This window comes from Bos taurus, chromosome 3 (genome assembly GCF_002263795.3).
Source record: "Bos taurus isolate L1 Dominette 01449 registration number 42190680 breed Hereford chromosome 3, ARS-UCD2.0, whole genome shotgun sequence".
Lineage (NCBI taxonomy): Eukaryota > Metazoa > Chordata > Mammalia > Artiodactyla > Bovidae > Bos > Bos taurus.
The window spans coordinates 69,021,012-69,041,689 of NC_037330.1; the positions used below are offsets into that span (position 1 = coordinate 69,021,012).

The 20,678-nt window shown below is 36.6% G+C and overlaps 1 protein-coding gene across 1 annotated transcript in view; it reads right to left on the bottom strand.

Annotated features, from left to right (window-relative positions):
- MSH4 (mutS homolog 4) overlaps positions 1 to 20,678 on the bottom strand; it is a 92,780-nt gene that overhangs the window by 58,293 nt on the left and 13,809 nt on the right. The window contains exons 3-7 of the mRNA NM_001206255.3: positions 14,352 to 14,512; positions 12,984 to 13,094; positions 10,291 to 10,406; positions 9,192 to 9,365; positions 3,320 to 3,492 (exon numbers count right to left, since the gene is read on the bottom strand). Of these exons, the coding sequence (NP_001193184.1) occupies positions 3,320 to 3,492; positions 9,192 to 9,365; positions 10,291 to 10,406; positions 12,984 to 13,094; positions 14,352 to 14,512 (735 nt within the window). The remainder of the gene's footprint in view (positions 1 to 3,319; positions 3,493 to 9,191; positions 9,366 to 10,290; positions 10,407 to 12,983; positions 13,095 to 14,351; positions 14,513 to 20,678) is intronic.

Consider the following 20,678-nt stretch of genomic DNA (forward strand, 5'->3'; position numbering starts at 1 on the left):
CCATAAATTTGTAATAACTTTAAACAGAGTATAATCTATGAAAACTTTGAATCATTATGTTGCACACCTGACACTAATATTGTAAATCAACCATATCCCTGTGAAAATAAATTAAATTTAGGGACTTCCCTGGCAGTCCAGTGGTTAAGACTCCATACTTCCAATGCAGGGAGTAGAGGTTCAATCCCTGGTTGGGGAACTAAAATCCTGCATGCCACAAAATTTAATTAACTACTTAAATTTTAAAAAGTTTTTAAAGCAGAACATGAGACATGCTATGTTCAAGTAACTAAAAGAAGTTCAATTATACTAGAAGAAGGCAGAATGAAAAGTGACAAGTAACAAGACGTGCTGTGGTAAACGAGAAAGAAAGCCGTCCAGAAGAGTTTGGGTTTTATCCTAAAAGCATTAGAAGAGATTGAAAGATTTTACGAAAGCGGGTATGTGGTAGCCCTGCAAAGATTTCCACATTCTAATCCCTGGAACGTTTGTATATGTTATCTGGTAACAGGGACTTTGAAGATGAGATGAAGTTTAAGCTTCTTGAAATGGAGAGATTATTCTGGATTATTTGTTAGTCCCAAAGTAATCAATCACAAGAGTCCTTCTAAGAGAGAGGCAGGAGGATCGGTCAAAGAGAGAAGATTTAAGGACAAAAGCAAAATAGAGAAGAAACTATTCTCCTGGCTTTGAAGATGGAGGAAGGGCCATGAGTCAAGGAATGTAGAAGGCCTCTAGCAACTGGAAAAGGCAAGGGAACAATTTTGTCCCAGAACCTTCAGAAGAAAAATGGACCCACTAACACAGTGACTTTCGTCCAGTAAAACGGATTTATGACTTTCAGAATTGTAAGATAATTAATTCATGCTGTTTTAAGCCTCAAAATGTGTGGTAATTTGTTACATCAACAGGAAGAAACTAATAAAGAGTAATATGTTCACATTTATATTTTCAAAAGATTACTCAAGCTCCAATATAGAGAAGGGACTACAAAGAACAAGGCTGGAGGACAAGGCCAAATAGAAGGCTGCAGAAATAAATCAGATTATAGATAAATGGTACCCTGGGCTGGAGCAGCAGCACTGGGAATAGAAGCTAATACCTATAAGATATATATAGAAAAGAGACTTAACAGAATTTGATGATTAATTTCAGAGAAGGTAAGTGTCAAGAATGACTTCCAGTTGGTCATCTGGTTTGGTTAAGAGCTTGGATGTAGAGCTATTCTTTGAAATCAGAAGGGATTGATTTAGAAGGAAATCCACAGTCTGGATACATTAAATCTGAGGTGATTAGGCAAAATCTAATAAGTGCTCAGTAGGCAATAAGATACATGGGGCTGAAGGTCTATAAAGATATCTGGGCATGAAATGTAAATTTGGAAGTTACAGGTATGTGAATGATAATTATAAGACCAAGAAAATACAGAGTAAAAAGGCAACCTAAGACATAGTTTTGAAGCACCACAGCATTCAGGGAATGAGCAAAGGAAAACAAGCCTAAAAAGAAAACTCAGGAGTCTTTCTCTCTTCTATTTGAAAGGAAGGAATCTGGGGTTTTCACTCTGCTACCTGACCAATGACAGAACTTCCTACAGATATTCCAAGACAGTCTACAGTCCTGCAGTCTATTTGTAAATTATAAAGATAACACTACAAAGGAGATGGACAGTCAGAAACTTTTTAAAGAAGTGAGCAACAGAGCTTTAAAAAAAGGAAACTCCAAAAAAGTAGGAGGAAAATCAAATTGTATAATCACAGAAGCAAAGAAAGGTAGTAATTCAATAAGGAGAGATTTTGGCAGTACCAGAGAAGTTGGATTTCAAATAGAGCTGTGTGTATGTTAGTCGCTCAGTCATATCTGACTCTTTGCAACTGCACAGATTGTAGCCTGCCAGGTTCCCCTGTCCACAGGATTCTCCAGGCAAGAATACTGCAGTGAGTTGCCATGCCCTTCTCCAGGGGATCTTCCTGACCCAAGGATAGAACCCTTGGGTCTCCCGCATTCCAGGCAGATTCTTTACCACCTGAGCTACCTGGGAAGCCCCAAATAGAACTAATATGTGCCCATTAAATTTAACAACAATGAGACTATGAGTAAATGTCTTAGGCTTGATTCTCCAGAAAGAGACTCTGAAATGAGGATTTATATGCAAGTATTAGATTAAGAATTTGCTTCCATGAGAAACCAATAGAGAAGAGAAGGACAGGAAAGGGAAAAAAGCCAAGCAAAAACATAATTTCAGGCAAAATTCTATGGAGGGTAACTTCAGTTCATGCTGTAGAAGACCTTCTGGACATTACATTCATGGTTATTGCCAAAACAGTGTGAGGCAGTTAGGCTTTCATACTCCCACACTATTCAGTCACTTAAGGGCCCACAAGGCATATTTGACCCTCTCTGCTTACAGCACAGCCCTCTAATAGCCTGAGGGTAGACCTCTAAAGTGAGTCCAGGTGCAGGCCATTAGAAGCAAAACCACACAGAACAGGGAAAAGGGGCACAGAGAAAATTAAAAGAGACCTGAGAGGATACGGACAGAAAACCAACAATGTCTGCTATACTGACCTTGACAAGAGCAGTCTCAGCACAGCAGTAGGCACAGAAAAAAGACTGATTGAAATGGGGTGATGAAGAGAAGACAGTATGTGCATAAAATTTGTTTTTCAACAGGTGATGAATGGTAGAATAGAGATAAGATGTTGCTGTAAACCACAACGGTGACCAGTTAAAAATAAGCCTTTTCACACTTTTTCCAAAGCCTCACAAAATACACAGGAATACATAGAAAAAATGAATATACTCAGCAACATTGGAAATGCAGTCACAGTCAGTATAATGTCAGAATTTTGAAGAAATTATACTAATTAAAAGATATTTAGAATTGAACTGAAGAAACCTAAAGACTGTAAGTGCCTTCTAGATTTTCATGTACTACTTCAGTTTAGACCACCAGAACAACAGTGGGGATATAGAAGACAGATCAAGTGGCTAAAATCCAGGAACTAGACTAGGATCAGTGCAGATTAACTGCCCTTCCACTTACAGATTTAAGAAAAATATTGCACTGCCATGCCAGTGAACAGGTGCCAAGGGCAGTTCTCTTACCTCATGAGTTGGACTGCATCCTCGCAAAAGAAATTTGGTAATCCCAAATCCTGGTATCTGAATGTGACATTACTTGGAAACTAGATCTTTGCAGATGTCATCAAATTAAGATAACATCATTAGGATGAGCCTTAATCCAACAGGACTGGTATCATTTTAGGAAGACACATATTTTTAATAATTTGCATTTGTAAAAATAGATGATGTTTACCTGACTGAAGTCCAAAAAAAAGTTCCTCATCTTGAAGCAGTTCCTGAACACAATCTAATCTCATGTTAATGGTTTCAACATCAACTAGAGGTTCCAATATATTAGAACGAAGTCTTCTACTTCCTCCAGGAGTCTTAGTATAATTTAGAACACCAAAGAGCGTGTGATTATTCCTTTAAAAGCATAAGTTAGGAAAATTTCATTAAGTATACAAAGGAGAAACCAATAAAACTGTAATTTAACTTTTTAAAATTTATTTAAATTACTTTACAATATTGTGGTTTTTGCCATACATCAACATGAATCAGTCATGGGTGTACATGTGTCCCACCATCCTGAACCCCATTGCCACCTCCCTCCCCACACCACCTCTCTGGGTTGTCCCAGAGCACCAGCTTTGGGTACCCTGCTTCATGCATTGAATTTTCACTGGTCATCTATTTTACATATGGTAATATACATGTTTTAATGCTATGCTCTCATATTGTCCCACCCTTGCCTTCTCCCACGTAGTTTTAAAATAATCCTATAATCTACAATAGTGATTCTCAAACTTTCATATTAATACAAATCAAATGAGGATTCTGATTCAGTCTGGGATGAGGCCTGATAATCTACCTTTTAAATAAACTCTCAGGTATGCTGTCAGTCAGTGAAGCACACTTTGATTAACAAGGATCTACAGCATCCTCTTGCATCAGTGAATGACTTTTTTTCATAGACCAGTTACAATACTCAGACTAATATAAAATGTTCTAGTCCGTGGCATTCTATCAATAATAACAAGATATCAATAATACATACGTAAGGGGGAAGAGAACTTTACACTGATAAAACATGTATTTAACATAATCACTCTGTTCTAATTTATGAAGTTAGAGAATTATAAAAGAGAAAGAAAGAAAATAATATCAGGTACAGAAACTATTACAAACAAATAGGACTGTACAGAGAATGACAAGAAGGATTGCTTTAGTTAGGTTGAGAAAGACCTGTATTTATATCTGACAGTTGAATTAAGACATCCATACCAAGATGATGATGAAACGGGAATAATTATGACAATGATGGTGAGAATAGCTAACATACTGAACACAGTATACGCCAGGCCTTATTCTAAGAAATGTACATATATTATTTAATTCTAATAACAATGGTATGGGCTAGATGCTATTATTAGCCACATTTTATAAGGGAAGAAACTGAAACACAAAGAAATTAAGTAATCTGCCTGAGGTTTCCAAATAAGTGAACAACAATAATAAAAGAGTTACCAGTTTAAAGGGGCAAAACAGAACAGCAATTTAGGCCCAGTCTTCCTGGTGGGGAAGGAAATGGCAACCCACTCCAATATTCTTGCCAGGAGAATCCCATGAACAGAAGAGCCTGGCAGGCCACAGTCCATGTGGCCACAAGAGTCGGACAAGATTTAACAACTAAACCACCACCAGTCTTTCTGGCTCTAGAACCAGAAAGATCAAGGTTGGTGGAGCACTGCAAAGTAAGAATTAAGGGAAATGAATAAAGAAGTTGAAAGAAATCAGAACACAGAAGTCCTTGTAGGCCATGGTAAAGAGTCTGAATTACACTCTAAAGGTAACAGGAGCACTGGAAGACTTTTAAGCATTAAAGTTTCAAGATGTAATTTCTGGTTTAAAAGGATCACTTTCTGGCCACTAGGTTGAGAACAGACTAATTGTAGGGAGAGGAAGAAGACAGAGAGACAAGTTAGGGGCTATTATACTATATAGTTCAGTTCAATTCAGTCGCTCAGTCATGTCCGACTCTTTGTGACTCCATGAATCACAGCACGCCAGGCCTCCCTGTCCATCACCAACTCCCGGAGTTCACTCAAACTCACATCCATCGAGTCGGTGATGCCATCCAGCCATCTCATCCTCTGTCCTCTTTTCCTCCTGCCCCCAATCCCTCCCAGCATCAGAGGCTTTTCCAATGAGTCAACTCTTCACATGAGGTGGCCAAAGTACTGGAGTTTCAGCTTTAGCATCATTCCTTCCAAAGAAATTCCAGGGCTGATCTCCTTTAGAATGGACTGGTTTGATCTCCTTGCAGTCCAAGGGACTCTCAAGAGTCTTCTCCAACACCACAGTTCAAAAGCATCCATTCTTTGGCACTCAGCTTTCTTCACAGTCCAACTCTCACATCCATACATGACCACTGGAAAAGCCATAGCCTTGACGAGATGGACCTTTGTTGGCAAAGTAATGTCTCTGCTTTTCAATATGCTATCTCGGTTGATCATAACTTTTCTTCCAAGGAGTAAGCATCTTTTAATTTCATGGCTGCATTCACCATCTGCAGTGATTTTGGAGCCCACAAAAATAGTCTGACACTGTTTCCACTGTTTCCCCATCTATTTCCCATGAAGTGATGGGTCCAGGCTAAAATGATGGAGGTATGGATTAGAGTTGTGGGGGCTTCACTGGTGGCTCAGCAGGTAAACAATCTAACTACAATGCAGGAGACACGGGAGATGCAGCTTCAATCCCTAGGTTGTGAAGATAACTTGGAGGAGGAAAGGGCAATCCACTCCAGTATTCTTGTCTGAAAAATCCCGTGAACAGAGGAGCCTGGCAGGCTGCAGTCCAAAGGGTGACAAAGAGTCAGACACAACTCAGCAACTGAGCAGTAAAAGTATGGTGTTAAGTTTGTAGACTTGGAAATGATAAGACCCAGAATATGAACGTACTCTAAAGGCTGAATCAAGAGGATTTACTGACATACTGAATTTGGGTTAAGAGAAGAAAGGAAATAAAAATGATTTAAGTTATCAGACTATCAAATTTTTAGTATATCAATTTAAACATATTTTTAAGAAATTACTCAAATCAAGCCCTGGCTGGGAATCAGGAGGTTATCATAGGTAAGTCACAGGTACAATTTTGAGAACTTGTCTTTTGCAGGAACAAAAGTAGGGAGCACACCTAAACCTGCCATTTGCTATAGAAATCAATGATGGAAACTATACTGAACAAGTGACAAGTCCATAGAAGCATTAGAGCTATCCAGATAGTTTAGTAGGTAGCATGCTCATCTTTCAACCTAATTTTCTTTGGTTTAAGTCAGGGAAAAGACCTCAATTTCTCCTCTCAACTACAATATGAACTCTTAAAGGTCAAATATCTTATCATTTAATATATGGCAGAAACTCAAGCAATGTTTGATGATGACAATGGTCAAACAATGATTAACTATGAAATGTGACAAAGTAAAACTGAGTATAAAACCCTTTGTAATAATTACCAGCCTTAGTTATTGACTGTCTATATTACCCTATGTTATTTTAACTTAGAAAGTCAACAACAGAGTAGTTTATCCAGATATTATTTTATCTTTTCCCAGGCAACAGAAAAAATATTACTTATTCACTAAGCTAGAAAGGAATAACTACTATTAATTACATTCTCCTTTAAAAGGTTATAATTTTAGATCACCATTATCCAGTGGAACTGCAAAGGTGCAGAGGTCACTACACTGATGGATGACAAAAAGTAGTATATACAGTAGTATTCCTACTTTACTAAAAGTAGTACCAACAGTACCTAGATAGATCTAAACTGTTCTTGATGACTGAAGTAAATAATAAACAAAATTAGATATGTCTGGAGATTTCATATAGTGGAAAGTAAAGCCAAGATAAGAACGCACAAAGCGACAGAAATATTTACACTGAAGCTCTGAAACTGGCACAAGCACCTTAAGGCTTCAATTGTCTAAAGCATTCTTTATTCTATTCAATACTCTTAATACTAAAATTTGTATTTATTGATATCTGAGGTTATCGATATATTAATTACTAAAAGCTGAGATTTTACTCCAAGCTTACTTACTCCCAACCTGCATTTTACCAAACTAAATAGCTTAAGTTTCCTTGCACATATTACTATATTGAAAATCATGCTTTCAAAACCTTTTTATTCACTGTCTTACTACTTGTTTTACTCTTTAATCTGGAAAACTTCTATTTATATTTCAAAACTCATGTCTGGGCTAAAAAAAAAAAAGTCAAGGTATTATCCCCTCTAGAAAACCATTTCTATAATAATTCTTTTACTCCTTAACTAAGCCAAATTAACTTTCTCTCTCTGCTACGAGCCCATCATTTTTTATGCAAATTTTCATCACCATACAGTCGACCCTTTCTATAGGTAATTGACTCTAAGACCTCTAACGGATACCAGAATCCATGGATACTTAAGTCCTTTATATAAAATGGCCTACTACAGTGGGCCCTCCATATTCACAAGTTCCATATCTGTGAATTCAACCAACAGTGGGTCCCTCGGTTACAGAGGGCCTGATGTACTTAGTACATGTTAATGATCTATGATACTATAGTCTCCTCCTCCGGACTATAATTCCTTAAGGAGATAAACCATGACTCACTAATTCTTTGTACCAAATTGAACCCATATTAAACCATATAGTTTATCCCTACTATAAACACCACCACAGGTTGATTACATTATCTTCTAATGACATTTTGATTCTAGTTTATTCAACCATTATGAAATCTTATAAAACCTCATGTTTACAGTGTGTATGTACATGGACAACACACACATATGCACAAACACATGAGCAATCTCCCATTCTCCCTTTCATTCATGTTTACCATCAATATTCATCTAACTGAAGCTAATAATAAACCAATAAAACCAGCAATCTAGTCATACACAAAGACCATTTTTATCATTTTCAACTACTTCATCTTCTCAAATGATTATGTAGTCCCTTGAATTTCCTGTATTTAATGCTTTTAAAACTGGTTATTTCAGCATTGTAGTATTCTGCACACAATAACTTCTTTTTTATTATGGTAAAACATACAAAACACAAATTTTACCATTTTAACCATATTACGCTCACTATTCAGTGCCATTAGGTATACTTGCAATAATGTGCAACCATTACTACCATTCGTTTCCAGAGCTTTCTCATCATCCCAAACATAAACTCTGAATCCATTAAACAATAACTCTCCCATTCCCCAGTTCCCCCAGCCCCTGATAACCTGTCTACTTTCTGTTGCCATAAATTTGCCTATTCTAGGTACTTCGCCTTTTGTGTCCAGCGTATTTCACTTAACACAATGTCTTCAAGGTTCATACATCTTGTGGCAGAATTTCATTCCTTTTTAAAGCTGAATGATATTCCATTATATGTATACATCTTATTTGTATACACTTTATTAGTCACTGGTTGATGGACATTTGGTTTGTTTCCACATTTTGGCTACTGTGAATCATGCTGCTATGAATACTTGTGTGCAAGTATCTGTTTGAATCTCCACTCTCAGTTCTTCTGGGTATATACCAAGAAGCAGAATTTCTGGATTGTATGGTAATGCCAAATTTAGCTTTTTGAGGAACCACCACATGGTTTCTCAAAGTGCCTCCACCATTTTATATCCCTACCATAAATGGATTAGGATTCTAATTTCTTCATCCTTACCAATTCTTATCTTTCCTATTTATTTAATAATAACTATACTAACAGTGGGAAGTGATAACTGTTTTTGATATGTATTTCCCTAACAAATAGTGATGTTGAGCTCTTGCTTATTGTACCTCTGTATATCTTCTTTGGAGAAACGTCTGTTCAAGTCTTCTGCTTAATTTTGAAATGGCTGTCAGATTTTTTTTTTCTTATTTAGTAAAAATATCTTTTTAAAACTTGATTTTGGTGAAAACATTTGAGCAGTTCAGCAACAATGGTATAAATATTAAAAATGTTTATTTTCAATATTTCTCCACTGAACAACTTTAAAAAATATAAAGTAACTATTCATAGAAAAATATGATAATAAAATATACTGATATATTTCCTAATAAAAAATGGATAATCTTACCTAGAGTCTTGATTATTAATTAGTAATTCAAGGTTTTGGGCTGATGATGAATCTATCATGGCTGTCTGTTCACTACCCTGGAAACAAATCTTTAGCGATTTTGGTGCGTAAACTGAATTTTGAATAAATTCAACATATTTTAATAAAGCTGCAACAGCTGCAAGGCAGTAATATCTGTAAGGTAACCAATGATACACCACTATAAATCTCTGTAATAAAAGTATTGCTATAAAGGAAAACATTTATTTTACTTTTATAACAAAATTATAAATATTTGCATAACATTGCTTAAATTCAAAGGGAAAAAGCACTCCAAGTGTTCCTCATTTTGGATGACTAGTTAAATTACCTCTAAAGCATAAAAGTTGATAAAAACAGACAATTCTCTGAAGTCTGAGACTTAAAGAATAAGTTTAAAGAATAAAGTTAAAAGAATAAAAAATGGATTCCCAGTAAGTCACGTTAGAATTCAACACTCAATGGTACCATTCTAAGTACGTATTCAAATAATATTGAGACAGTCTGAGGGTTTAAAAGGTATAGTCAGGAGATCATAATGTATAGGAACATACCTCATTCCTATATACATCCTATAATGTATAGGATCTTGGTGAGAAAAGATCGTCATGATTAACTTAGTGAACAAATAGTCCTCCCTGGCTCAAAGAAAGTATCTGTTCAGCAAATTCTAAAAAATATCCATTCCAAAAGTATCATTTCCTGTCTCATTTCGAAGGGGTAAAGGAGTGAGGTAACAGGAACACAGCTTTACCTGTGTTTCACTTCTGTGCCCTCACACTTCTAGTAGCTCTGGCCACTTAAGCTTTTCATTTCAAAGTTAAAGTGAGCAGCAATGATTAGGGCAATAGATTATGACTAATTTGGAGAAATTCTATATAAATTAAGTCAGCAAGATATGCCCTGTGTATAAATTTCAGTTAATTACTTTACTACTCAGTAATTACTGAATGTGTTTTATGAAACTTTCTCAGCATTTTTCTCGGTGGTAGGGATATAGCAAAGAACAAAACAGACAAAAGACCTTTCCCTCCTGGAATACACACTAGGGACTTACTACTTGCCCCAAATCTTAACTTACTTGGACTGAACCTCCATTAGGACAGTGTTGAATTCTGCTATGCATAACTGTTCAATGTATTCTAGTCCTTTTGTTTCATTGAAGTATTTCCTTTGGATAGTAGTGAAATTAACATTCTGAAAAGAATTTTTAATTTCAAGATAAATTTTAAGTTTCATGCACTTGCCAAAAACTGCTTTCTTAAACACATGCTCATACATGGGTAGGTGGCTTAAAATATTGTGCAAAGCTTATTTTTCATTATTTATTATTTTCTAGAGTTAAATAAGTTTTTCTAGTTATTTGCTAAGTGAATTTGAGTAGTCTGTAGCTCTTATTAATCTATATTCGCATGAAATTTAAGTACAATAATAAAAAAAATGAGTCTCTGACTCCTACTAACTTTATTCTACAGCAACAACAAAGGTTTTGCATTCAGCATCATATTGGGCTTCCCTGGTGGCTCAGCTGGTAAAGAATCCGCCCGCAATGCAGGAGACCTGAGTTCGATCCCTGGGCTGGGAAAATCCCCTGGAGAAGGGAAAGGCTACCCATTCCAGTATCCTGGCCTGGAGAATTCCATGGACTGTATAATCCATTGGGTCACAAAAAGTCAGACACGACTGAGTGACTTTCACTTTCAATATATTATCATAATTGAGAGAGGGTAAATATTATAATATACTAGTTGGGAAAGCAAAAAATACCAATTCCAGATATCAAATCTATGAAATATTATCTACATGAGGTGAATTTAATTTACAGAATAAAGAAAAGGAGATAATGGAACTTTTTTAAAAAGAGCAAAATTTTAAAAAGCATGCAATCGCAAAATAGAAGGTCTGCTTATTTTTAATAAAAGTATTAGGTAAAAAAGGCAATATATTAGCAATGGACTCTGAAAGAGTTGTAAGACTGAAAAAATAAAGTCACAAGCAGGTATGAAATTTGATAGGTCTCAAGACTGAACAGTTATCTCATTTAATCTTCCCAGTATAACTCTATGACATAAGTCATACTTATCTACAATTTTCCTCTAAGTCAAATTCTGAGAAGCCAAGTAACTTTTTTAATATCAAAGAATTGACATATGCCAGAGCTCAGACTTGAATTTAGATTTCTTTGACTACGAAGTCCATGTTTCTTCCATTTCATACTGCTTATTTAATTGAGGTCTTTTTATGGTAAGTGTGATAATAATGTTAACAACAATAATAACATTGTTTTTTTTTTCCCCTCTGCTTATGATTCTTTCATACAAAATATTGAGGTGGCCAAAAAGTTCGTTGGGATTTTTCATGTTATGGAAAAACCTGACCAAACATTTTGGCCAACTCAGTATTTCTATAGGACTTCCCAGGTGGTTCAGTGGTAAAGAATCTGCCTGCCAATGCAGGACATGCAGGAGACACCTGTTCAACCCCTGGTTCAGGAAGATACCCTGGAGAAGAAATTGGCAACACACACCAGTATTCTTGCCTGGGAAATCCCATAGACAGAGGGGCCTGGCAGGCAAACAGTCAACAGGATCTCAAAGAGTTGGACAAGACTTAGTGACTAAGCATGCATGCAGTACTTTTATGGCTCTCTCACTCTCACTCCTTTCAAGACTTTGCCCAAATGAAACCTCACCAATGAGACCATTTCTGATTACCCGATATAAAATACCAGCTCTCTAGGAGGTAGATACTATTATTGTCCCTATTTTACTGACAAATAAAAACTGAAGTTTAAAGAGGTTGGATGGCATCACCAACTCAATGGACATGGGTTTGGGTGAACTCTGGGAGTTGGTGATGGAGAGGGAGGCCTGGCATGCTGCGGTTCATGGAGTCACAAAGAGTTGGACACGACTGAGGGACTGAACTGAACTGAACTGAAAAAGGTTGAGTAACTTAACTTGCACACAGTCATTTAGAATCAGGATTTGAAACCACAGCAGTCTGGCTCATCTGTCCTTAAGCACTAGGCTATATCGCCTTACATCTCAAGGGTCATAGATATATGTTGTTTTCACCTTCAGAGGATTTATCTATCCCACATTCTATGTTGCTCTGTCCATTTAGGACTGTCAATTACAGTACTCTGTGCCCCACAGCAAAAAGTCAATGACCAGGGATTAATCAATCATAGTGCTTCTACCCCCAGAAACAGAAATTAATATAACATGTGGGAGCATGAACAAAACAGGAACAGTTCAGGGTCCTTCTCTTGAATTCATATATGGACACTGGAAGGAAGAAGTTACTTTTTTGCCTCCTGTATACTCTGGAAAAACCCCTTATTACCTAAAACATTTTTCTTTTTTCAAAGTATATCAAGAGTACCAAATTAAATAAGTGAATTCATCATCTTTATTATATGTATTCAGTTCAGTTGCACAGTTGTGTCTGATTCCTTATGACCCCATTGACTGCAGCATGCCAGGCTTCCCTGTCCATCACCAACTCCCGGAGCTTGCTCAAACTCATGTCCATCGAGTCAGTGATGCCATCCAACCATCTTATCCTCTGTTGTCCCCTTCTTCTGCCTTCAATCTTTCCCACTACTAATTGTATGTATTAGTAGTCCCTTAGCTTAGGACTTGTACTTAGTGAGTACATTATGGTAAATATAAAGTTAGTCAAATTATTGTTCTTTAATATATTTTAAAATGGACTTTTAAAAATATGAAGATCTTGAATGTTACTATTGAGAATTTAAAAATCACTTACCTTGAAATTTTCTGTGATAAGAGTAAACAACTTGGTTGAATTTCCCACAACACAAGCAGTATTTGACATTATTATTTCCAAAGGTGATAAAATTTTAAGTTTAGTGATCACCTAAAATTGTTTGAATAAATAATCTCTTAAATGTAGGCTTAGGAGTCTCTAAAACCAAAAATGTTTCATATTTTTCTGAGAGATAAATGCTTATAATTAATTCAGAGATATACAAAATCACAACTGTCCTAATTATATTTCAGTTAAACATATTTCTAATGGTGCTATGTTAAACATACATTCTATAAAATTATAAATATATTATCATAAACATAGGCTGTATTTTACTTACAATAGTTTGTATCAGCTGTAAGCCCCCAAATAATTTGAACTTATCGAGTAGGCATTCCTTAAAAACAATGTTTTTAGTAAAATCATCTACTCGGTATTTTATTCATCTCCATAAAAAACATAAACATTCAATAGCTAACTATGGTGACTCGATCAGTATGGCCACATTGGTACAGCTTAGAAGCTGAAAAGTACGGAAACACAGATGAGAAACATCTGTTTTATGACTGATGTTTTTCACAGTGTCAGGTAAATTAGAACTATCCTAGACACAAAAATTCTTAATATGTCAAACATTCCAGTTAAAAAAAAAAAAAACTTTTATCCTATCATTTTTAAATTGCAAAGAAATGTGAAATACCCAGATACATAGTACTAATATCATTTAGGTTGTTAAGCATACTAAAAAGTTAATTATTAGGTAGAGAGAGGAAATCTACATATTAGGGAACCAAAAAAGGGAATGCGAGAAAGAAATAAGGAATAATAAAACATTAAAAATAACATAGTATTTAATATTTTTTCATAACAGAATTTGAGTCAAATAACTTTTTAGAATATAGAGATTACAACAGACCAGTGGCTCAAATTAATGATGAATGATAGGAAGTGAAGGCAAGGAGTTGAGGGACTAAATTATTACTGATCTAAAACACTAGTCTCCCTTATTTCTAGAAAATAAAATTAAAATACATTTCTGTGGAAACAACCCTTTGGAGATAGCATTATGACACATGTTATTTTTGGACTAAGTCCAGGAATTATTAGAAGATATTAATTTTAGAAACATTAATAGTAATTTGGAATATTCAAATAACAGCAAAACATGTTATTTCAGAACAAAATAATATTTAAAAATTAAAATCAGATGTAAAAAATGTTTCTTTTAATTCATAGTAACCTAGATTGGTGCAATAATGAATAACCATTATTCTAACAAAAAGTAAACTAATTAGGGACGCACTGACTTGAAAATCTTCAAAGTACCCTCTAGATGAACCATTTTCTAGGAGTATAAATACTTACCTTTGCATATGTTGTATTGTCCGCAAATTGAGATAATACAATTTGTGGGCTTTTTAAATCAATACTTGCCATTCCTATTTCACCTCTGGCAAGTCCTCTCCCTTCTACAACAGCTACAATAACTGAAGGAGAGTGTGCAGAAACTGCAGATGAGGATGTAGCTGTCAAAACTGTTGAAAGAAAACATATAAACATAATAATTTGTAGTTCTTTCTCATAAGATCTCAAAGCACCAAATCAATGGCAGAGTTTTAATATCCAAGAAAAAATATTATTTTCCTCATCAAAATAAAATCTTTCCATATCCAGACCAAATAAAAATGTTAATTCTCTATTTTGCCAAAACTTAACTTCACATTTAGAAATAATAAATCACATATTGTCTTATTTTGCATTTTACTGGAATGAAATCATAAAGAAACACTAAATTTGGGATAAGAAAACATTATTTATCTTATTTTGTCATTTAAAAGCTATCTGAATTTGAGCAAATTATTTCATAATAAGTAATCAAAAATCACAAAATACGGTAGCTGAAAGGATCAAATGGCATAATATACACAAATGCATTTTATATAGTATAAATCATATAGCTACAAACTGTAGAAACTAGATATCTGTATAAGGTTGGATATTTTATTAATGTGCCAAGAATGTTCAAAGTTCTTTACTTGAATTAACTTTGTCACCATGATTCTATCAATTGTTGCTGTTCATTCACTAAGTCATCTCCAACTCCTTGCAACCCCATGAACTATAGCACACCAGACTTCCCTATCCTTCACTAACTCCTGGAGTTTCCTCAAACTCATGTCCATTGAGTCAGTGATGCCATTCAACCATCTCATGCTCTGTTGCGTCCTTCTCCTCTTGCCCTCAATCTTTCCCAGCATCAATCTTTTCCAGTGAGTTGGGTTCTTCACATCAGGAGGCCAAAGTACTAGAGCTTCAGCTTCATTATCAGTACTTCCAGTTAATACTCAGGGTTGATTTCCTTTAGGTTGGACTGGATCTCCTTGCAGTCCAAGGGACTCTCAAGAGTCTTCTCCAGCACAATTTCAAAGCATCAGTTCTTTGGCACTCACCCTTCCTTATGGTCTAATTCTCAAATCTGTATATGACTACTGGAGAAACCACAGCTCTGACTGTATGGACCTTTGTTGGCAAAGTAATGTCTCTGCTTTCTAATTTGTTGTCTACGTTTGTCATAGCTTTTCTTCCAAGGAGCAAAGGTCTTTTAATTTTGTGGCTGCAGTCACCATCCACAGCAATTTTGGAGCTCAAGAAAATAAAGTTTGTCACTGTTTCCACTTTTTCCCCATCTATTTGCCATGAAGTGATGGGACTGAATGCTATGATCTTAGTTTTTTAAATGTTGCATCTTAAGCCAGCTTTTATCACTCTCCTCTTTCACACTCATCTAGAGGCTCTTTAGTTCCTCTTCACTTTCGACCATTAGAGTGGTATCATCTGCATATCTAAGGCTGTTGATATTTCTCCTGGCAGTCTTGATTCTAGCTTGTGATGCATCCAGCCTGGCATTTCACATGATGTACTCAGATAGAAGTTAAGTAAACAGGGTGACAATATTCAGCCTTGACATACTCCTTTCCCAATTTTGAACCAGTGTCCAGTTCTAACTGTTGGTTCTTGACCTACATACAGATTTCTCAGGAGGCAAGTCATGTGGTCTGTTATTCCCATCTCTTTAAGAATTTTCCACAATTTGTTGTGATCTACACAGTCACAGGCTTTCGTGTAGTCAATAAAGCAGAAGTAGATTTTTCTGGAATTCCCTTCCTTTTTCTATGATCCAACAGATATTGGCAATTTGATCTCTGGCTCCTCTGCCTTTTCTAAATCCAGCATATACATCTGGAAGTTCTTGGTTCACTGCTGAAGCCTAGCTTGAAGGATTTTGAGGATTATCTTGCTAGCATGTGAAATGAGCACAACTGTATGATACTTTGAACATTGTCTGGCATTGCCCTTCTTTGGCACTGGAATGAAAACTGACATCTTCCAGTCCTGTGGCTACTGCTGAGTTTGCTAAATTTATTGACATACTGAGTGCAGTACTTTCACAGAATCATCTTTTAGGATTTGAAATAGCTCAGCTGGAATTCCATCACCTCCACTAGCTTTGTTTATGTAGTGCCTCCTATGACCCATTTGGCTTCCCATTCCAGGCTGTCTGGCTCCAGGTGAGTGACCACATCATCGAGGTTATACAGGTGACTAAGGCCTTTTTTGTATTTGACTCTATCAATAGACATCATTAATTTCTCCATTTACTTCTAAGGAGACTGAAGCTCTAATGGAACTGGTAGAATGTGTACACAGGTGGTCTGAATCCAGACCTGGCACTCTTAACCACTACATGTATTACTGATTTTGAAATTTATGCCTCACAGACCGTAAATATTCAGGTAAGTAGTTTAACCTTTTTATTTATTTATTTATTTTTTTTTTATTCAGAGACCCGGAAGCTTCCTTTCTATAGAACCTCACCAAGAACAAAAAAAAACCAGCTAGTGAGAAAGACAGAGATTTGCCAATATATCCGTGCAGTAAAACTCAAACTTTGCTCAGAAAGCAAGACCCTCAAATCTCCTTTGGAAGCTATTTACTCTTTTTTTTTTTTTTCTTTAATAGAAAATTATTTAATCAGTATACATGTGTTCCCCATCCTGAACCCTCCTCCCTCCTCCCTCCCCACACCATCCCTCTGGGTCGTCCCAGTGCACCAGCCCCAAGCATCCAGCATCGTGCATTGAACCTGGACTGGCATCTCGTTTCATACATGACGTTTCACATGTTTCAATGCCATTCTCCCAAATCTTCCCACCCTCTCCCTCTCCCACAGAGTCCATAAGACTGTTCTATACATCAGTTCTAAACACCAATACAGTATACTAACGCATATATATGGAATTTAGAAAGATGGTAACGATAACCCTGTATACGAGGCAGCAAAAGAGACACTGATGTATAGAACAGTTTAACCTTTTTAAATACCAAACATTTTAAACAAAATTGTTATAAGAATTCAATGTAATACAGAACAGCTTTATAAAGCATATGAAATTATAAGGCATCCTGAAAGATGATGCTGTGAAAGTGCTGCACTCAATAAGCCAGCAAATTTGGAAAACTCAGCAGTGGCCAGAGGACTGGAAAAGGTCAGTTTTCATTCCAATTCCAAAGAAAGGCAATGTCAAAGAATGCTCAAACTACCGCACAATTGTACTCATCTCACACACCAGTAAAGTAATGCTCAAAATTCTCCAAGCCAGGCTTCAACAATATATGAACTGTGAACTTCCAGATGTTCAAGCTGGTTTTAGAAAAGGCAGAGGAACCAGAGATCAAATTGCCAACATCTGCTGGATCATCGAAAAAGCAAGAGAGTTTCAGAAAAACATCTATTTCTGCTTTATTGACTATGCCAAAGCCTTTGACTGTGTGGATCACAATAAACTGTGGAAAATTCTGAAAGATGGGAATACCAGACCACCTGACCTGCCTCTTGAGAAACCTGTATGCAGGCCAGGAAGCAACAGTTCGAACTGGACATGGAACAACATGGTTCCAAATAGGAAAAGGAGTTAGTCAAGGCTGTACATTCTCACCTGCTTATTTAACTTCTATGCAGAGTACATCATCAGACATGCTGGACTGGAGGAAGCACAAGCTGGAATCAAGATTGCTGGGAGAAATATCAATCACCTCAGATATGTAGATGACACCACCCTTATGGCAGAAAGTGAAGAGGAACTAAAAAGCCCCTTGATGAAAGTGAAAGAGGAGAGGGAAAAAGTTGGCTTAAAGCTCAACATTCAGAAAACTAAGATCGTGGCATCTGGTCCCATCACTTCATGGGAAATAGATGGGGAACCAGTGGAAACAGTGTCAGACTTTATTTTGGGGGGGGCTCCAAAATCACTGCAGACGGTGACTGCAGCCATGAAATTAAAAGACGCTTACTCCTTGGAAGGAAAGTTACAACCAACCTAGATAGCACATTCAAAAGCAGAGATATTACCTTGCCAACAAAGGTTCATCTAGTCAAGGCTATGGTTTTTCCTGTGGTCATGTATCGATGTGAGAGTTGGACTGTGAAGAAAGCTGAGCACCGAAGAATTGATGCTTTTGAACTGTGGTGTTGGAGAAGACTCCTGAGAGTCCCTTGGACTGCAAGGAGATCCAACCAGTCCATCCTAAAGGAGATCGGTCCTGGGTGTTCATTGGAAGGACTGATGCTGAAGCTGAAACTCCAGTACTTTGGCCACCTCATGCGAAGAGCTGACTCATTGGAAAAGACCCTGATGCTGGGAGGGATTGGGGGCAGGAGGAGAAGGGGATGACAGAGGATGAGATGGCTGGATGGCATCACTGACTCGATGGACATGAGTTTGAGTGAACTCCGGGAGTTGGTGATGGACAGGGAGGCCTGGTGTGCTGCGATTCATGGGGTCACAAAGAGTCGGACACGACTGAGCGACTGAACTGAACTGAACTGAACTACATATATCTAAGATTTTTTTTCAAAGAAGCAAAATCATATTTTATTCCCTTTAAACCTTTCAATATACCTTTTTTTCCCTCCTTTCCCTCTCTAATCTACAATCCTTTTTTCTTTTCTATTCTTCTATTATAACACTTACAAAATTATTTACACATTTATGCTATCTTAGTCAGTAGTAGACTTAAGAGTTCATTTAAAAATCTATGTGTCTAAATCTCAGAACCTTTTTTGCCATGAAGGCTTTGTTATTCTTGGTGATTGAGTTTATATTAGATCTACAGAAGTCAGTTTAAGTTCTGCAATCAAATACAATCTTTTCATTTTTTAATTGGAAACTATATATAAAGTTTCAGTACTTGGAAATTCAGTTCACTCAGAAGACATCTCCCTTAAACTTAAAAAAAAATTTGCACTGTTACCTCTCTGATATAAGTAATACTAAAATGAACATCATAGTACATAAAGCTTTTTTCTGGGTCTCATATTACTTCCAAATTGGCTCCTTAGAAGTCAAATTACTTCTGGATGGAACAAAAGAAAACTTTTAAAGGATGTCACGTATATTGCCAAATTTCTTTTCATAATTGTACCGACTTTTAATTCTATCACCAGTATATGAGAAAAACCAATCTTACTGAATCCTTACCATTACTAGTTCCTGCAATGTATTGTTATTTTTGGTATTATTATTATCATCTGCTTTAATGAACTGAGGCTTAAATATTTATTTTTTTAAATTACTATCAAAATTGAACATCACTTAAAAATCCATTTGTTTTCTGTATTTTGAAATGGTCCACAATGCCTCTGCCAGTGTCATCATCTATGAACTCACAGAATGCCTTATCCACCATCAAGGCATTTCGTACAGTATTGCATCTGATCAAGGAACTCACTTCACAGCAAAAGAAAAAAATGTATCAATGGGCTACAGCCCATTGAATCAACTGTGTTTACAGTTGATTAATCTAAAGGCAGAAAAACTTACTAAAGACTCAATGCCAATTGGGAGGCAACACCCTGAAAAATTGGATTCTCTCTTACAGGATGCAGTTTATATTTGGAATCATAGATGCTGTATTCCTCATAACTAGAATACACAGGTCCAAGAATCAATGTGAGAATGTAGGGGTGGCTACTCTCTCTATTATGCCTTCCAACCCACCAAAAGAATTTTTGTATCCCATTCTGGTAATGTTGAGCTCTGTTGGTTTTGAGATCTTAATCTCCATATGGTTACTGGCTCCACCAGGTAACCTAACAATGATTCTACTGAATTGGAAGATGAAATCACCACATGTCCATTTTAGGCTCCTTATTTATGCTACTGAAACAATAAGAAAAAAGGGGAGTTATCTATGAATGGTGTGGTCAATCCTAATTGCCAAGGGGATATTATGCTGCTATACACAAAGGAGGCAAAGTAGACTATGAATGGAACCCCAGGGATTTGCTAAGGCACCCCTTGAAAGTGAAAGTGAAGTCGCTCAGTCATGTCCGATTCTTTGTGACCCCAGACTGTAGCCTACCAGGCTCCTCCATCCATGGGATTTTCCAGGCAAGAGTACTGCAGTGGGTTGCTATTTCCTTCTCCAGGGGATCTTCTCAACCCAGGGATCAAACCTGGGTCTCCCACATTGTAGGCAGACACTCTACCATCTGAGCCACCAGGGAAATCTTCGTATTTCCAATAGTAAAGGTGAATGGAAAACTATGGCAAGCAAAAATGGCAGAATGACTAAGGACTCAGACCCTTCAGGAATGAAGGTCGGGGTAATTCCAGCCTTACTGCTCCAAGT